This window comes from Orycteropus afer, unplaced genomic scaffold (assembly GCF_000298275.1).
Source record: "Orycteropus afer afer isolate SDZICR_OR568_19922 unplaced genomic scaffold, OryAfe1.0 scaffold00016, whole genome shotgun sequence".
Classification (NCBI taxonomy): domain Eukaryota; kingdom Metazoa; phylum Chordata; class Mammalia; order Tubulidentata; family Orycteropodidae; genus Orycteropus; species Orycteropus afer.
Window position 1 is genome coordinate 16,133,743 of NW_006921603.1, and position 18,949 is coordinate 16,152,691.

Consider the following 18,949-nt stretch of genomic DNA (forward strand, 5'->3'; position numbering starts at 1 on the left):
CAGATTTGTTTGTTCTTCTGGTTGTCCATGGGATAGTCAATATTCTTTGCTTATACCATAATTCAAATGGTGTTGTAAAAATCAGGGTACAGAAAACATGATTTTCTAATAGACATTCACAGTGCTCCTTGTTAAACGCTGGGGGACATTAAGTTCTCAGAGAAGAACCAACAGCTTTGGAGCAATAGCAGTAACTTCTGTGGGGGGTGGAGAAGGTTTCACAAAACTGACATCTCAGTCTCAGAATAGGAATTTATCAAGAGGAGATGTGGGATAAGGGGGAGCTTTTAAGATAGCCAGAAAAAAAAAGGCAGTCAGAAAAAAAAAAATTGTTTTCTAGAGTTGGTGAGGTATTGGGGGGTAGGCAGAGTGGCTACAATAGGTAACACCATGAAGTGCTTTGTTTGTTGTGTTATGTTTATTTATCTGTGAAGAAATGTTTAGGTTAGTGAGTGACAAGTTCAGATTAGGCTTTTAGAAGGATGATTTTGGTTTTAATGTAAGGGATAGAACAATAAGTGAGGGATAATTTATAAGGAGACCTGTGAGAAGACTGTGGCATCATGCAGGTGAGCTGTGATGAGGAACTGAAGTCAGCCAGTGGGATACACATGGACATCAGGGGGCAGGTGAGAGAGACTGTAGGGAGTAGGAATGAATGTGGGGAATGAGGTACCCAACTTGAAGAGTTGGTGACATCCACCCAGCTTTAAAGTCAGATATAGATTTAGGTGGAGTTAGGGAGCAGTAATGAGTTTTAATTCAGGTATATGTGGTAGAGAAACCAGTAAGCAGTTAGAAAATGGAGACCCAGTTTAGGAGGGAGGCTGAGCATTGTTTAGAAGTTTGTAAAATGTTGGTACTTGGTGATGATTGAAGGCAGAGGATGGAAGGGAGTTCTCAAAAAGAGTCTCAGAGTGAAAAAACAAAAGGAGACAAAGGATTAGAATTCCAAGAAATAGAATCCCTACCCCACCCCCCCACCCCCCCGCTCCCAGAAAAAACAAAAACAAATGAGCCTAAGTTGCATAGTGGTTAAGTGCTTGGCTGCTCATGGAAAGGTTGGTGGTTCAAACCCACCAGCTGCTCTACAGGAGAAAGATGTGGCAGACTGCTTCCATAAAGTTTTAGAAACCATATGGAGGAGTTTTACTCTGTCTCAGTGTCACTATTAGAGTAGACTCAACAGCAATGGGGGTCCAAATATGTAATGAAAAAGGAAGACAAAAGAATTGATGCATTTGAATTATGGTGTTGGCTAAGAATATCGAGTATACTGTGGTCCGCAGGGGTAGATTACCCAATAAGCAAGGTAAGCATGGGCTTAGTTGTGCTTACTCCCTATTCTGTAGTGAATAATTTCACATGGCTTTCACAAGCATGAGCTTACTTGTGCTTATTTACTAACCTATAGTGAGTAATCTCACATGGGTTTCATCACATCTGTGGTGAAAAACGTATGAAACTGTTCACTACAGATTAGTAAGTAAACATAAGTAAGCGTGTACTTACCTTGCTTACTGAATACTCTGTCCCTATCAAGAACTGTCAATTTGAAAAGAGGCTTTGCTTCTGTAGGAAGGTGCTATGGGACTGGGAGAGAGATAACTGCCAGCCATACCTAGGAGCAGAATCTTTGATGTGAAAAAAAGGGTGAAATTGTTTACTACAGATTAGTAAGTAAGCACAAGTAAGCCCGTGTTGTTTTCCTTGCTTATTGGTTGACACTGGTGGTCTTCCAGAAGAATCAACAAATCAGCCTGAAGAGAAATACAACCAGAATGCTCCTTAGAACTTAGGATGATGAGATTTGGGCTTTCTTACTTTGGACACATCATCAGGAAAGACCAGTCCCTTGAAAAGGACAACATGTCAGTGAAAACAAGGGAAACTTGAATGAGATGGATTGACACAACAGATGCAACAATGGACTCAAACATACCGATGACCATAAAGATGTTACAAGACCAGCAACGGTTCATTCTGCTGTCCGTAAACTCTCCATGAGTTGGTGTTAACTAGTCAGCAACTAACGACAACAGCAACAGAAATATCAACATATAAAGGCCAAGAAAGAGAGTCCATCTTGAAGAAGTTTCAGAATGATACATTAGAGATGTGTGACAACTTGTAATACTGATCTTGAAGAATTCAATGCAAAAAATTAATAATGCTAGCTGTCATTATTTTTATGGTTCTCTTTCTCACTTATTTCATGGCCTAATGTCTTGAGATTCACTGATTGATTATTGTGTACAAAGGGAAACAATAAAAAACACCATTTATAGGATGATCCCCTTAACAAATGTTAGCTCAGCTTTGGGAGTGGAAGACACTCAAGTAGATTTTTATCCCTTTATTGATTTAAGAATTATTTTTATAGTACCTACTTTATACACAAGAATGAAGTGGAGATGAATGGATTGGCCCCTGCTTTCAGTAAGCTCACTTTGTTCCAGCAGGTGTGGAATTATGGAAAACACACATTGCAGATACTGAATGATATGCTGCAAGTGTCCCATGTGCCTGTCTTTGGGGAACACAGAGTGAAATGTCACAACATGAAAGAATTTATAATATATTAGAGACAACAGTTGTTGAAGAATTCAGAATAGGTAAAGGAAAGCTGGACAATGAATAAGGAAGATCAAAAGAATACTGGTGCAAGGAGCTGCTGAATATTGTAGAACATGTCGTTTGAAGTCTACTTGCATCTATGGCGGAGCTCCCAAGGGACCTCAAATACATGATTTGGAGAGAGGTATAGAAAACTGTATTGCAACACCTGGAAGACTGATTGACTTTTTAGAGTGTGGGAAAACCAATCTGAGAAGAACAACCTACCTTGTCCTTGATGAAGCAGATAGAATGCATGATATGGGCTTTGAATCCCAAATAAGGAAGATTGTGGATCAGATAAGACCTGATAGGCAAATCCTAATGTGGAGTGCAACTTGGCTGAAGGAAGTAAGACAGTTTGCTGAAGACGTTCTGAAAGATTGCATTCACATAAATATTGGTGCACTAAACTGAGTGCAAACCACAACATTCTTCAGATTGTTGATGTGTGTCATGATGAGGAAAGGATGAAAAGCTTATTCGTCTCATGGAAGAGATCATGAGTGAGAAGGAGAATAAAAGCATTGTTTTGTTGAAACCAAAAGAAGATGTGATGAACTTACCAGAAAAATGAGGAGAGATGGGTGGCCTGTCATGGGTATCCATGGTGATAAGAGTCAAAGAGAACGAGACTGGATTCTAAATGAATTCAAACATGGAAAAGCTCCTATTCTGATTGTTACAGATGTAGCCTCCAGAGGGCTAGATGTGGAAGATGTGTGAAATTTGTCTTCAATTAAGACTGCCCTAATTCCTCAGAGGATTATATTCATCGAATTGGAAGAAATGCTTGCACTACCAAAAGAGGCACAGCATAGCATTTCTTTACACCTAATAACATAAAACAAGTGAACAATCTTATCTCTGCGCTTCATGACACCCATCAAGTAATAAATCCCAAATTGCTTTTAGTTAGTGGAAGACAGTGGTTCAGGTCATTCCAAGGGCAGAAGAGGCATGAAGGACGACTGTCGGGACAGATACTCTGCGAGCAAAAGGGGTGGATTCGATACCTTTAGAGACAAGGAAAATTATGACAGAGGTTACTCTAGTCTGCTTAAGAGATATTTGGGGGCAAAAACTCAAAATGTTGTTTACAGTGCTGCAAATTACACCAATGGGAGCTTTGGACGTAATTTTATGTCTGCTGATATACAGACCAGTTTTAGGACTGGTAATCCAACAGGGACTTATTAGAATGGTTCCAATAGCACTCAACAATATGGAACTAACGTGCCAAATATGCACAATGGGATGAACCAACAGGCGGCATATGCGTATCCTGCTACTGCAGCTGCAGCTATGATTGGTTATCCAATGCCAACAGGATATCCTCAATAAGACTTTACAGGTATATGTAAATGTCTGTTTTTCATAACTGCTCTTTATATTGTGTGTTATCAGACAAGATAGATATTTAAGAAACATGGGAAATGCAGAAATGACTGCGGTGCAGCAGTAATTATGATGTACCTTTTTGCTATTTAAGTTGGATATTTCTCAACTAAACAATTTTTAGGTTTTTTGTACTAGAAAATGCAAGCAGTGTTTTCACAAAAGTTAAATGTATAGTGATTTGAAATACAATAAATGAAGGCAATGGATGGCCTTCTAATGAAAAAATATTTGAAGACTGGGAAAATAAAAGAAATATTGCTGCTTTTGAATTATGGTGTTGGTGAAGAAAACTAAATATACCATGGACTGTCAGAAGAATGAACAAATTTGTCTTCTAAGAAGTACAGCTAGAATGCTCCTTGGAAGCCAAGATGGTGAGACTTCTCACATACTTTGCGTATGTTCTCAGGAGGGACCAGTTCCTGAAGAAGGAAGGACATCATGCTTGGTGAAGTAGAGGGTCAGTGAAGAAGAGGAAGACTCTCAATGAGATGGATTGACACAGTGACTGCAACAATGGGCTCAAACACAGAAACAATTATGAGGATGGAGAAGGAATGGGCAGTGATTTGTTCTCTTGTACACAGGGCCGCTATGAGTAGGAACCGATTCAATGGCACCTAACAACAAAAAGGATCACAAGGAGTGTAAAAAGGGCCAGGGACTGCTTACAGGAGGAGATTTTTTTTTTTTTTTTTTTTTAAACACAATATGTAGACAAAGAAATAAAACTGTGAAGGCAAAAGAGCAACTAAATCCAGGATCTAGTCCTCCTGCAGAAGCCTGGGTGGCACAAGCAGTTTGCCATGAGGGACTAATCCAAAGGTTGATATTGAACCCACCCAGCCACTTGGTGAGAGAAAGGCCTGGCAAACTACTTTCGTAAAGATAACCATCACAACCAGTATGGAGTATTTTCACTCTGTAACACATGGGGTCACCATGAGTCTGGGAGACTCGAGGGCAGCTAACAACAGTCCTGCTAACATCTCTGCTAGGTAACCCTAGGCAAGTCCTTCGGTCTTCTTGTGCATGGCTGTGTTCTCTGGGAGCCTACAATCAGCGACCCCACAGGGCTTGGAAGAAGGAATGGTTGCTTTCCATCTCCTTCCCCCATTCACTTGACCCAGGTGCTTCCAATAGGTGATTTCTCAGAGCCGGGAGTCAGGAGCAGACAGGAAGGTTAACCTTGCCTCCGCCTGCTTCTTAGAACAGGTGTGTGTGTGTGGGAACTCCGGTTCAGTAGTTTTCTGCTTTTGATGGGATCAGGTGGTTCACTTCCAAAGAGACACAGAACCGTGTCGTGTTTAAGAGCAAGAGCCTTGGAGTGAGACTTGTGCTTAAATTCTAGATCTCTCCCTCATTCCCTGGGTGACCTTTAGCAATTTACTCCCTCTCGCCAAGCCTCAGTTTTTGTTTCCAAAAATCTGGGATAAAGATACGTACCCCATAGGAATGTCCTGGGGATTAAAGCATAATGTATACAACCCCCAGAGCACAGGGTTGCCTGCTCAGAAATAATCTGCTGATCGAACGAGGTCTGGCTATTCTATCAATAACATCCCAGAAAGGGAGCGGACGCACAATAAGGCAGTCCTCTCCTCTCCAAATTTCTGGCAGGCAGAAAGCCAGCGTCTTAGAACTTAAAGGGACTTTCGATGGGTGGAACCTTGAACGGGTGGGACTCGGGACTCCCTCGCGTAGGCGGAGGCTGTGGCTGGAGTCGCGGTCACCGGCCAAATAGAAGGGTCCAAGTGAGCCCCCTTTCCTCGTGCGTCTGGAACCCTAGAGAAGAGAATATCTGTTGCCCCCGAGCGTCTCGGGGGGCAGGTTCTGAGGCGGGAGCGAAGGAAAGATAGGAGGGGCGACTGGGGGAATTTCCCCGCCTTTCTGTCTCTGGTTCCATAAATCACCACAGCAGTGGCGGCGGCGGCGGAGCCGGGAAGTGCACGGAGTCGGAGCACAGCGTGGTGGCACCAGACACCTCCCTTTCCCCCACCTCTTTCTTTCTTTCAGTTTTTTTTTTTTTTTCTTTCAAACCTCCCCCTCTCCCTCTTTGCTCCGGTGGCTGCCCCAGCCTCGCAGCCCGGTCTCCGCTCCTCCTCCTCCCCCGGCGCTGCAGCCCGCCCTCGCCGCCGTAGCCGCCTCGCAGCGCTGGGATTCGGGGAAGCGAAAGCTCCGCGGCTTGTGGCCGCGACTGTCAGGTCCGCGGCCGCCCGGCCCGCACTTCCCAGGCTGTGGGCGCCGCGGCTCTCCCGAGACGCCCAGCATAGAGGGGGCCAAGCCGGTGCCCGGGGTCCCTCGGACTGCTCGCGCGACCGCTTCCTCTCCCGCCCGTCGCCGGAGCTCGGTGATGGTGGCCGCTCGCGCTCCCGCGCCGTAGCCGGGCGCCCCCTAAGTTTGGGAGAATCCGCTGCGGCGCGCAGAGGACTCTGCAGAAGAGGAAGAAAGTTTTTGCGGGTGCGCCGAGCGGGCCCTTGGCGCACCTCCCGTTCCTCCTTCCCGCTTCCCCACGCCCGGAGCCAGTCGGCAGGGAGTCGGAGGAGGAAGCATGGCCCGTGAGCCAGAGGAAGAGGAGACAGCAGGGGCAGGCGCCCTGGTCGGCCACTGCCAGAGCTCACTCGGCCAAGCCGGAGCCAGGGCACGGCGGCTGCCCTTCTGGCTGCTCTGGCTGCTCGTGTGCTGGCTCCCGGGCGCCGGGGCCGAAGCCGACTTCTCCATCCTGGACGAGGCGCAAGTGCTGGCGAGCCAGATGCGAAGGCTGGCGGCCGAGGAGCTAGGGGTCGTTACTATGCAGGTAAGTGGCCCCTATCGCGTCTCCAACTTGCCAGGCAGCATGCCTTTCTTTTCTGCTCAAACCTACGTCCCATTCCCCGGCACATGTTTGTAGAACGTGCATCGGCCCTTCTTGCATGCACAGAGCCCCTAGTCCTGCCGGACCACTTCTGTCCTTTGGTATAACCCTCTTCACTACACACTAACTCCTTCCATGCACTCAGACACCCCTCCCTTTCTCCTTGACGGAATCCCCAGCCCTTTGCACGGAATTCACTTTCCCCCTCACAGCCCCCCTCTTCCGAGCACCAGCTTCTTTTTCTAGGTGAGGTCCTCCAATGCCCTGCACCTCCTTCCTTAATTTGCACGCTTCTCCCTCGCAGACTTGTTTTCATCCCGCCGCTCCTGCAAACTACTCTTTCCTCTTTGTGCGCCCATCCCGGGGCAGCCGGCGGACGATTCCCGGAGATCGTCATTTCACCCCTTGACCACCTCTCGAGTTCTCAGACCCAGACGCACGGATGGGCGAGAGGAGGAAAGGCGCCGCAGCGTGCGTAGCGGTCCCGGGAGTGGGCTCCGTGCTCCTTATCCTCTCGCCCCAGTGCCTGGGGGAGGGGCTGGCTTTGTAGGTTCCTGGTAGATTCCCGACTCTTGTTTTGTGTGTGGGACTTTTTTTTTTGTTGCTTTCCGCTGTGGCTGCTGTAGGTTTCGCGCTGTTTGGCAGTGTGATTTTTTTGTGCGTGTGTGTGCCTTTTTTGGGGGAAGGTAAAAGGGAGCAAAGTGTGCAAGGTCCCTATTTCTTCAGAATGTTTTTCGTACCCATCCTCCCTAGGAGAGGAAGAGAAGCTTACAGAAAAATTGCCGGTGGCTAATAAGGAATCCGGAAGATGGTACTTGTAGAGAACAGTAGTAAAAATGAATAAACAGCATCAACCTGGAGATTCCATCAGCCGTTATTTTAATCTACTTGGCCGGAAAGCCCACTTGATTAGGAGAGATTGAGATGGCATTTGGAGTCGGATACCTTTGCTATAACATTCTTTTATATCATTCTCTTTTGCATTCTAACAATAATAATAATGTTGAAGAGTACTGCCTTCGAAAGAGCGAAGTGTCCAGTGATGTGTTCTTGGAATAAGTTTCTGATTTCGAGTCCTACTGTGACCACCCCTTCCACCTCCCACCGGGAGAGGTGTTTTGAGCCACTTTGGGATTCTTGTTTCCAACATCTTTTGACATCCCCCCCCCCCCCCGCATGAAGGCTTCTTCCAAGATGATAAAATTTTCTTAAAGCTATTTCCTCAGATTATTTTCACTGTAGTGAAAAACGATTGGGATTATTTTTCCCCCGAAGGGTGAGGTAAGGTTGTGGAGTGGATGGTTTGCTTTAAAGGTTATTTTACTGTTTGGTTTTGTTTCCCTTTTTTTTTTTTTTTTTGCACGTACTCAGCCCTGAAAGGCAGTAGAGTTGGATTTTTTCTTCATTTGCATAATAATAGATAAGCTTCTAAGATATACCATTTAACTGTCTCTTTGTACAGATTTTTCAGGTTCACATTCAGCTATAATTTTTTCCATATGCAGGTTTTGATTTCAGGTTATTTCTAACAGTTCTTAGGAGTGAAGTGACTTAGAGGAGATGGAACTAAAATGTTAGGAAAAGGTTAGGTTTTATTTTTCAGTGGTCAGTGTTTCAATTCATAGCACAAATAGAATTAGTAATCTTCTAGTAAAGGAAGCATACTATGTTGCAGTTTTAGACTCTGCTTGTAGGATTATTAGGCATTTGTTCCCCTTCACCCCACAGCTTGACAAGATATTTTAGGTTATTTTTCCCCCTCATCCCTATGTAAGCTAACGATTTGGTTTTTCTAAGATGCTGACAGCAGTTTTACTGTTTCTCACCTGATCTATGACAAAAGGTGAAATTGGATCCTACCACATTGTCATTCAGGTAGGGATCCAAAGCAAATGTAGATTTAAAAGGCTTCCCTGTTGAAAAAGAGACCCTTTAGGGAAAAAAAAAAAAAAGCTCTGATCGGTAGGGGGTTTGTGTCCAAATGGTCCTTTATCTCCTCCCAACTGGCCTCTTTCTAACACCTTTGCAACCTCATTGTGGAAACTGGCCTCCTGCGGACAGGGTTTTGTGTGGCAAAATGTTAAGTGGCTTCTCTCCTTTTTTTGAAAGGCGATGCACATACTGTATTTAAATTCCTCTCCTAGAGCTGTACATTGATCTACCACTTGCCTCCATCTGGGGAAACTGGGGTAAAGAATCTTCTTTTAATTTAGACTGCCAGCTTTTTATTTGTGTGTGTGTGTGTGTGTGTGTGTGTGTGTGTGAATACTTGTAAACATAAAATTTAATTCAGGTTAGATTTTTGGCCATTAGAACAAAGATTGTGAGCTTCACTTTTTCCTCTGTAAACCTTTGGGATTTGTTCGGTGGATCTGAAATTATGGAGGTTTAATGACCGAAAGTGCAGATTATATAGTTCTCCCTTGCAGAATATTGGATTTTATAGAAATAGCATTAATATCTTGTTCAGAGATGGCCTCATGTGGACTTTAAGGTGAGCCAGGTCAGACTTCCATGCGAATATGGGAGTGGGGAGGGGAGGTTTTATCTCAGTGCCGGAAAGGGATGTCCTGTCCTTTTTAAGGGATTGACTCCTTTTTTTTTGACCTTGGTTTTTGAGCACAGGATGAACTTTCAGGACAGCATCCTTTTATGAGAAACTTTCTGTAGCTCAGTTTTTGTGTAAAAAGCCAATTTTCCAGACTTTTAAAAAGCTTCTGCTGCTGGCATTCTCCAAGGACAATTTTTAATTCTGAAATTTGCAATGTAGCCCTGAAACTAGGCCTGTTGTTTCACAGTATTGCGAATGGCAGCATATAACGCTCACAGGAGGTTGCAAGGGATAATTCTACAAAAACAAAAACCAGGCCTTCTTTCTGTACTGTACTTTGCCATGACATAGTTTTGCTTGCTTGTAGAGAAGACAGTTTGAAAAGTGGTTTATTATAAAGGTTTTCTTAGAAAGACTTTCAAATGGAGGTTGCCTAACCATTTTTTTTTTTGTTGTTGTTACTCCTTTTTAATAATGGACAACATAAAAAAAAGAAAATCTTTAAATGACTTGCACTAGCCAGTTTTGCCAGTGCCCTGGGAAAGCTGCCACTGAATACTGCCCCCCTGACAGCAGACGACATACATCATGGGTCAAAGTCAAAAACCTAATCATCATATCCTCAGGGGTCTGGCAAAGTGAGGCCATCAGCATTGCTGTCTGGGGAGCAGCAGTATGTGGCTGTGTCTGGGGACACTTTCTTCTGTTTCTGCATTTATGCAACAAGTTTTTATCAAATAGCATGATGGATTGGAAGGAACTCCACTTGTTTGGTGTTCGGAGGCCTGGCTTCCGGCTCTGACCATTTACAAGTTGGGTGATCTTTGTCTGTAAAATTGGGGATGTTGATTCTTCCTAGAGATTTGCTCTGCAGACTACATGAGAATAATGCACATGAAGGCACCTGTTAAGCTGGGGCTGAGAAATGTTGATGGGATGTGATTGTACTTAATTTGATAATTAATTATCAATTGTTTACTGTGCACAGAGCACCATACTAGGTGTCTAAGGGGCACATGAAGAACTATTACAAGACAGGCCCTTAAGGAGTTTACACTCCGGTGGAGGAGGTAAGATTGCACAGGTAAAAACCAATGCCTGCTTGTTAGAAGGCATATCTGGCTCTGGGTGCCATTTGACTAGGCACTTATAAGGCCCATTTAACATTATATGACAATACAGGCTTCCTAACAGCAAGGGCCTGGCACATGGCCAGCGTACCCTCCTTGATGTTCTCTATAACACAGCGTGCTGGGTTGGGCATTGTGAACTTGGCAGACACACCAGCAGGTTGGTCAAGACAGCTGCTGGATGGGGCCTGTGGGTGTATGTCTTTCCATTAGGAGCAGAAGAAATACCAGAAGCACTAACTGTAGCTTCAACTCATATGCAAGAGCAGCAGCCAGGGAGATGTGACTTCAGGAGCTGAAGGGGCTCAGCTGAGGCAGTGATGTTGGCTGAAAGGCTGAAACAATGTTTCAATTAGTGACTGCAGTGGAAAAGTAAAAGGGCATACCTTCTTTGTATGCAACAGAATATTAATATTTAAGTTCATTTGTTCATTTTTGCATACATCCAACAAACTCTCTGAGGCACTTTCATTGTTAGACTAGGCTAGGGATGCCAGTTCTGCGCCCATAAACTCTCCACTAATAATGGAGGTAGATGTAATAAGAGGCATTAATTGATGTGGGAGTTAGCCAGAGGTGTAGAGGCATTACAGTACAGTGGATTAGTGCAGTAGTAGAGGTGTGGTCTTGTGCTTGAAGTTGATTTCCATTCATCATGACCCCATGCTCCATAGCGTTTTCTTGACTGTAGTCTTTATGGAAACACATCACCAGGCCTTTTCTCCAGCAGAGCCACTGGGTGGGTTAGAACCACCGACCTTTTGTTTACTAGCCGAATGCCAACCAGGAACCTAGTGCTAGATGTAGAAACAGGTTATTATGGAAACACAGAAGAAGGCTTCCCAAGTCCTCTGGTGACGTCTAGTAAGTTGCCTACTTCTCCCTTGATGTGTTCAGTGAAGCCTTCATACATAGAAACCAGCCTTGATAGCAGCAGCATGGCCTTAAACATGAAGGGTAACAAAGTCAGTAGTTCATCAGACATTTCTAAGTCTCTTTGGTATAGCACCAGGCAACCTAGTTGGTGCTTCTTAAACTCCTCAGTAGGAGGGTGGCCGTGACTACTATGCAACCCTGGATAATAACATGGTTCCCATGTCTTATTTAGTTACTTTGGGCATCATCAACTAGAACTTCTATGGTTACTGGATATAAGTGCCTTGGTGGCTCTATTGTAACTGCATGCTGTTTTGCAGTCATGTTTAGGGCCTTTTTGTATTTTACACTAAATCATGTGCATCATACCAGGCATGGCACAATTTTACAGTGATTGAATGTGTTCCCATGCAATGTCGAATGTTATAGGGGAAAAAAATCACCTGCGTTTGCAAGTAATGTGATTTGATTCAGTGCCCTGTGTATAATATAAGCCGTAGTGGAAAAATTGCTGCCTTGCTCCCCTCTGAATTAACATTTGAGGGCAGAAGAAAATTGACCATTGATGGATGATATTTGGTTGAACTTGGTTAAGAAAGAGCCTAAGGAAAAAAAAAAAAAAAAAAAAATTTGAATGACTTCTGTGTTAGGCTGGGTTCTCTAGAGAAGTAAAACCAGTAAAGCTTATATATACATACAGAGAAAGAGAAATTTATCTTAGGAAAATGGCTCACACACTTAATAGAAGCTGGCAAGTCCTAAGTTCTTAGATCAAATGTCAAGCTGGAGGCTTTTCCCTACTCATGCAGCTGCAGGGGCTGACGAGCTCAAGGTTGTCAGGCAGTATACCAGCTGTTGACTCCAACAAATGATGAATCCAAGATCTCCAGACCAAATGGTGGATTGTTCACTTAGGGACAGTTGTAGGCAGCACAACAGGATCCTGATCCACAGAAGAGTGTCTCTTTTCCCAGGATGTCCATCAATATACTGGAAGCAGGCAACACCCCTAGGGAAATTCCCTTTCAACGGATTGGCTGCTCAAAACATGTACATCCAATCCCATCATGGGAATAACTCGCATCACAATTGCTTAAAGCACACAGAATTGTGGTCCGGCCATGTTGACACACAGCTCCAACTATCACAACTTCTGATTAACTATCCTATTGCACTTAGTACCTCTTCATTTCCTGGCTGCTAAGACCTGTCTTTGCTGGCATCCTCCCTCGTGCTTATTAGGGATTTTTGCGGCAATTCTGCTTGACTCTGGAGGAGTTGAGGAAACGAGATGGTTTCCCACTTTATAACTTGTTGGTGCTATTTCTGGTTGCTGCTTAAAGAGTTCCTTCCTTTGAGCTTAAGTTGGATGAGTGGAGAGGAACTTTGCAAAACTCTGGAGTTTTGGTATTACCTTTCACTGGAATGGGACCTCTTTTAGATCTGCTTGGACCTGGTGTAAGTATTTATTGAAATTGAAAATATGAAGGGACAACAACAATGTTGACCAGCCAAGTTTTGCCTGTGTAACTTCTGGTAGTGTAGTGCCGAAGGCACTTGACTACTAACCAGAAGGCTGGTGGTTCAAACCCACCAGCCACTCCTCTGAAGGAAGATTGGGCAATCTACTTCCGTAGTGATACTGCCTCGGAAACCCAAGGAGGGGTCGCTATGAGTTGGGTCTGACTTGACGGCACATTACAACAACAGCAACTTCTGTTATGTTTCTAAATATCTGAACTTCAGTGTCTACCTGCTTCATGTGGTTCATAGGGAGAGAAAAAATTTAAAAGTCAACATGCAAGCTTATCTCTTTGAGAAGTTCCTCTGGAACCCCATTTTTTATCCCTTAACATGCTGTCATTTCTTATTTCCACTCCTGGCCTTTCTATTGTTTTCTTAGTGGCTGGCATAGTCTGTATACATAAAGTAAATCCCTCAGTTAAAAATGTTGGGCTTACTCCTCAAATCAAACTCACTGCCATTCAGTCAATTTTGACTCATAGCGACTGCCATTGGGCTTCCAAGGTTATAAATCTTCACTGAAGTGCCTTGTCTTTCTTCAGAGCGGCTGGTGGGTTCAAACCACTGACCTTTTGGTCAGCAGCCAGATAGATGCCTTAGCCGCTACACCACCAGAACTTCATACAGGCTTACTCCTACTTGTCCTTTAATATTATGTAAATTTGCCCTCACTTTGAAACTTTTGAAGCAGCCCCTAAAAAACCCAACCTATCCACTACGCCTCCTCTCAACAAATTCTTTATCACAATCATCTTCACTTGCTGCATGTGCAGCTTTGAAACCATGGAAGAGACTTCTAGTTTTTCTTTCACAAAAGTAGGGCTAAATAAGAACTGTAGGCACCTGTTCAAACTTAAAGGCACACTTAGAAATGGTCTCATTTGTAACTTGGAGACTGTATTTGATTGATGCAGAGAGGGACCATGGTAAAGACTGCATCTTCTTTTTGTTCCTGTTCCCTTTGCCTTTAGGAGGCAGGAATGAGAAGGGAATAAGGCAAGATAATAGCCCTAAGTGGGAGAGCTGGGAGGATTGAAAAGAAAGATCTGGGCTATGTACATAAAATCTGTCAGCCAAATATTGGCTGAGTGCCAAATATTGGGACTCCTTGCATAGCACAAGCATTTGGCTACTAACTGAAAGATTGGTGGTTCAAGTCTACTCAGAGGATCCTCAGAAGAAAAACTTGGCCATCTGCTTCTGAAAAAATCAGCCACTGTAAACCCTACAGAGCACAGTTCTACTCTGACACACATGGGGTTGCCATGAGTCAGAAAAGACTCTACGGCAACTGGTTTAGTCTGGTTTTAGCCTCTTGCTGTATTAGAAGTTGAGAGAGTACAGGAGAAATATGGGACATCTGGCTTTCCCTCTGCAAGCTTATGCCTTGTCAAGGAGGCTAAACCAACTTGTATGATTCAAGACAGAAAAACAAAAAAGCTAAAATATGGAGCATAAAGTATACCCGGGGTTGCTAAATCTAGTGTCTCTACATGTAAGGATACGTCCCTCTGTGGTGCAGATGGTTTGTGCTTGGCTGCTAACTTAAAGGTTGGTGGTTCGAGCCTACCCAGCAGTACCACAGAAGAAAAGGCCCGGTCATCTGCTTCTGTTAAGGTTATAGCCAAGACAACCCTATGGAGCAGTTGGACCCTGTAACACATGTGGCGTGGAAATGGACTCCACAGCAACAAACAACAGTAGCATGTAAGGATAAATTAGGTAAAATGAGAGCAGTGGGCCAGGTGTAGGGCAGTAGGGAGTGGTGTTGACTGTTGCACACTGGAGGGCATAAGCCCTGGCTGCAGGGGGGGCAGGTGCCACTCAACTCATAAAATTGTGTCAAGTGGCATTGTGAGTCCTGTCTTGCACAGCACTCTGTTTTAAAGGAGGAGCTGGAAATTGAGTTTTTGAGATGAATCTCTTGATTCTTAAAATGTTGGCAGCTAATTCAGATTTAAAAACAACACTATTCAGGCCAAACAAAACATATCTGCAGGCTGGATTGGGCCAGAGGCCACCAATTTGCAGAGTCTGGATTAGAATTGTTCACTGGCTTCCTGGAAATAAAACCAGTGTTTGTGAGTAGAGGTAATGGATAAGCAAATTTCTCCTTAAAAACAGAGTTCTAAAATGGATTATTTTGAAAGATGAGCTCCCTGTCATCATAATTACCTCAACAAATATTTATTGAGTGTTTATTTTGTGTCAGGCACCTTGTTATGCTGAGTTATCCATTATTTAATTTCAGATATAATCAGTGTTAGGAGAGGGGAGGTACTGAATACTTGGAGAAAGTATGCCAGGGATGTTAACCTGTTGGGGGAGGGGGATAGGGAGGGACTCTCTGGAAGGCCTCCCTGAGGAGATGGAATGAATAGGAGTTGGTTAGTCAAAGAGTAGAATTCCCAGAAGGTTCCTTGGAGAGGGAAGATGTAGCACCTTTGAAGGATAGAAAGATGGCATTAAGGTTTGGAGTTTAGAGAGCTAGAGGGGAAAGAAGGGCAAAAGAAGATTCTGGAGAAGTAGGCAGATGTCACGTGGGATCCCTCAGGTTAGTGAAGACTTGTTATATGGCAGGTAATAGAATACTCAGTGCACAGTGATTTGAGTAACAGTGGATCATCCTGCCTTACACAATTGAACCAGAAACCAAACCTGTTACCCATTGAGTTGATTTTGACTCATAACAACCCCATGTGTTTCAGAGTAGAACTGTCCTCCATAGGGTTTCCTTGGCTGTAACCTTTATGGAAGCAGATCACAAAGCCTTTTTTCCCAGGCACCTCTATGTATGTGATATATATAAAACAACCCATACTCACTGCCATTGAGTCTATACTGACTCACGGTGACCCCCCCATTGGGTTTTCTAGGCTGTAAATCTTTACAGAAGTAGATTGCCCCATCTTCCCTCTGGAGTGGCTGGTGAGTTTGAACCACTGACCTTCTTGTTAGCAGCAAAATTCTTTATCCACTATGCCACCAGAGTTCCATGCAGTGGCCACACAGAACTCAGACAATACTCCCATGTTTATGAGTCTGGAGCCATGGCAGTGAACCCTGCTTCTGACACCAGCTGCAAAAGGGCATCGATTAATAGTTGACCATAACCATTTGTACCACTTAGGGACCTTGACCAGTCTGGAGTAGTAAGTCATTAGGCAGGGGTAGATTAGAATTTAAACAATAGGGCCAGTACCCTACTCTTCTCTTTGCATGCCTTACCTTCTTAAATAGGTTCTTCTCCAGGTTCCAAGGTAGCTAAAACAGTTTACCAGCGTTTCAGTTGGGTACTAGCAACTTCTTGTCACTTGAGTCCTTTGTATTTGGGGGAGTTGTGCTCAGAGGAGAGAAGCCAGGAATCTGAAGAGGGTTTTGTTCCTGGAAAACTCATCTGAAGAGGTTTAAGATTCAGACACCATTAGAAGCAGCCAGCTGCCAGGGCCTGCTTCCTTCTAGGTTCTGCCTCCCCAGGTCCAGTGTGGGGAAGACCTGCTTCATGGTCTCTCTGCTTCTGGCCCACAGACAGGCTTGCTGACTGCCCACTGTGGTCTGCTTTGGGAGGTTGTAGAATCTAGTTTCAGTAGGCCTGCCCTTGGCTTGCCTTTTTCTCTGGTCTCTCAGATCCACAGATGACTGGGTGTCAGGATCATTAGAAAGGAACAGAAACACAGTCAATTTATCCTTCTCTCCTGCCATTCTACAGACTAGAAAATTGAGACCCAATGGGGAAGTGGCTCTCTGGAGAGCATATCAGCAGTAAGCTGTAGATTTAGAACTCAAGTATTGTTCATGATTCTTACTTTTTTTAAAAAAACAGTACTGTTTTTCACAACAGTACTTTGTGGGAGCTCCATTTTTCCAAAGAGAAGTTTGGCTTAAAATGGGAAGGTACCTTGACTTAATAGTAATTACTTCTTCTTTTCTTTTTTTTTTTTGCTTGTTCAAGGCCTAATTTGATAGCCGACTAGCTTTTCTTTTTTTTCTCTCCCCTGAAGTTGTTATTTAAATTCCTAGAAGTCAGTGCATCACTAACGAAATATAAATATTCTGAGACTTATTAGAATGCGGTTAGATATTTTTCTAAAAAAGCAAATTTAAGTAGTTAATAGCTGTTTATAATTATGAGCCTGTACCACCAAAGTAATTTTTTTTTTTTAATTTAAAAAGAAAAAGTATAAACACAACTTTGATTCTTTGGTATTTTTTAGCCGCAGAAGGAAATTCCACCTCAAATTTTCAGGCAGAGTTCTTTTCTTTTTTAATACATTTTATTGAAATATTTTTGTACAGTGAAATACACAAAACTAAAGTGACATGGGTCATGCGATTTTTTTTTTTTTTTTTTGCAGTTTTCCCTCCTCTCCCCTCCCACCCCTAACCAACAAAGAAAGTTTCCTTCTATATATAAACTTTTCCTTGACTTTCTACAATAATGAACTAATAATACTATATTTGGGCTTCTGTGATTGACTTATTTCATTCAGCATAATGTCCTCCAAGTTCATCCACATTATGTGGTATTTTGCAGATACTACGATTCTACATTATTCTTTAGTGTTGCATAGTGTTCCATTGAATGTATGTACCATAGTTTGCTTATCCATTCTTCCATTGATGGGCACGTAGGTTGTTTCCATCTTTTTGCTATTGTAAAAAGTGCTGCGATGAACATGGGTGTGTATATATCTGTTCTTGTCCTGGCTTTCACTTCTTTAGGATATATACCTAGTAATGGGATGGCTGGATCAAATGTTTTATAATTCTAGCTTTTTAAGGAATCTCCATACTGCTTTGAAAAGTGGTTATATCATTTGACAGTCCCACCAGCAGTGTAGGAGAGTCCCAATCTCTCCACATCCTCACCAGCATTTGTTATTTTGTGTCTCTTTGAACTTTGCCATTAGTGCTGGGGTGAGATAGTATCTTACTGTTGTTTTGATTTGCATCTCTCTGATGGCTAATGATCATGACCATTTGTTCATGTATTTGCTGGCCACCTGAATGTCTTGTTGCGTGAAGTGTCTATTCATGTCTTTTGCCCATTTTTAAATTGGTTTGTTAATCATTTGTTGTTGAGGTGTTGGAGTTTTCTATAAATTTTAAAGATAAGTCCCTTGTCAGATATGTCATTGCCGAATGTTTTTTCCCAATCTGTAGGTTCTCTTTTGACTCTTGGAGAAGTCTTTGGAAGCATATAAAAATTTAATTTTTAGAAGGCCCCATTCATGTTGTTTATCTTCAGCTGTTTGTGCATTTTGGGTTATGCTTGGCAGTCTATTTATGCCATAAGTTAGGGCCCCTAAATTTGCCCCTGTTTTTTTCTTGAGGAACTTATAGTTTTAGGTTTCATTCACATTTAAGTCTTTGATCCGTCTGGAGTTAGTTTTTGTGTATGGTATGAGGTATGGATTTTGTTTCATTTTTCTGCAAATGGATATCCAGTTTTCCCAGCACCATTTGTTAAAGACTACCGCTTGCCCATTTAATGGATTTCAGTCCTTTATCAAAGATCAGCTGACCATAGGTTGATGGATCTATTTCTGGGTTCTTACTTCTGTTCCACTGGTCTATGTGTCTGTCATTGTACCAGTACCAGGCAGTGTTGACTACTGTGGCTGTATAGTAGGTTTTGAGATCTGGGAGTGTGAGACCTCCTACTTTGTTCTTCTTCAGTAGTGCTTTGCTTATTCGAGGTCTCTTTCCTTTCAATTAATGATCTGTTTTTCCATAACCTTAAAGAATGGTGATGGGATCTGGTTTGGGATTGCTTTGGGTGGTATTGACATTTTTACAATGTTCTATCTTTCTATCCACGAGCATGGTATGTTCTCCCATTTATGTAGATCTCATGGTTTCTTGGAGTAGTGATTTGTAGTTTTCTTTGTGTAGGTCTTTTGTGTCCTTCGACAGATTTATTCCCAAGTATTTTATTTTATTTTTTTGGGAGCAGTGTGCAAAAAGGGCAAGGAGGCCACATATTCTGACCTCCTC

General features: G+C 43.2%; 1 protein-coding gene and 1 pseudogene across 1 annotated transcript in view; both read left to right on the top strand.

Moving 5' to 3' along the window:
• Positions 1-1,248: 1,248 nt before the first annotated feature.
• Positions 1,249-3,960, top strand: LOC103213659 (annotated as a pseudogene).
• A 2,608-nt stretch (positions 3,961-6,568) lies between these two features.
• The window catches only part of CACHD1 (cache domain containing 1), a 345,168-nt gene continuing 332,787 nt past the window's right edge, over positions 6,569-18,949 (top strand). Inside the window, exon 1 of the mRNA XM_007959187.2 lies at positions 6,569-6,814. Within this exon, the coding sequence (XP_007957378.1) occupies positions 6,569-6,814 (246 nt within the window). The remainder of the gene's footprint in view (positions 6,815-18,949) is intronic.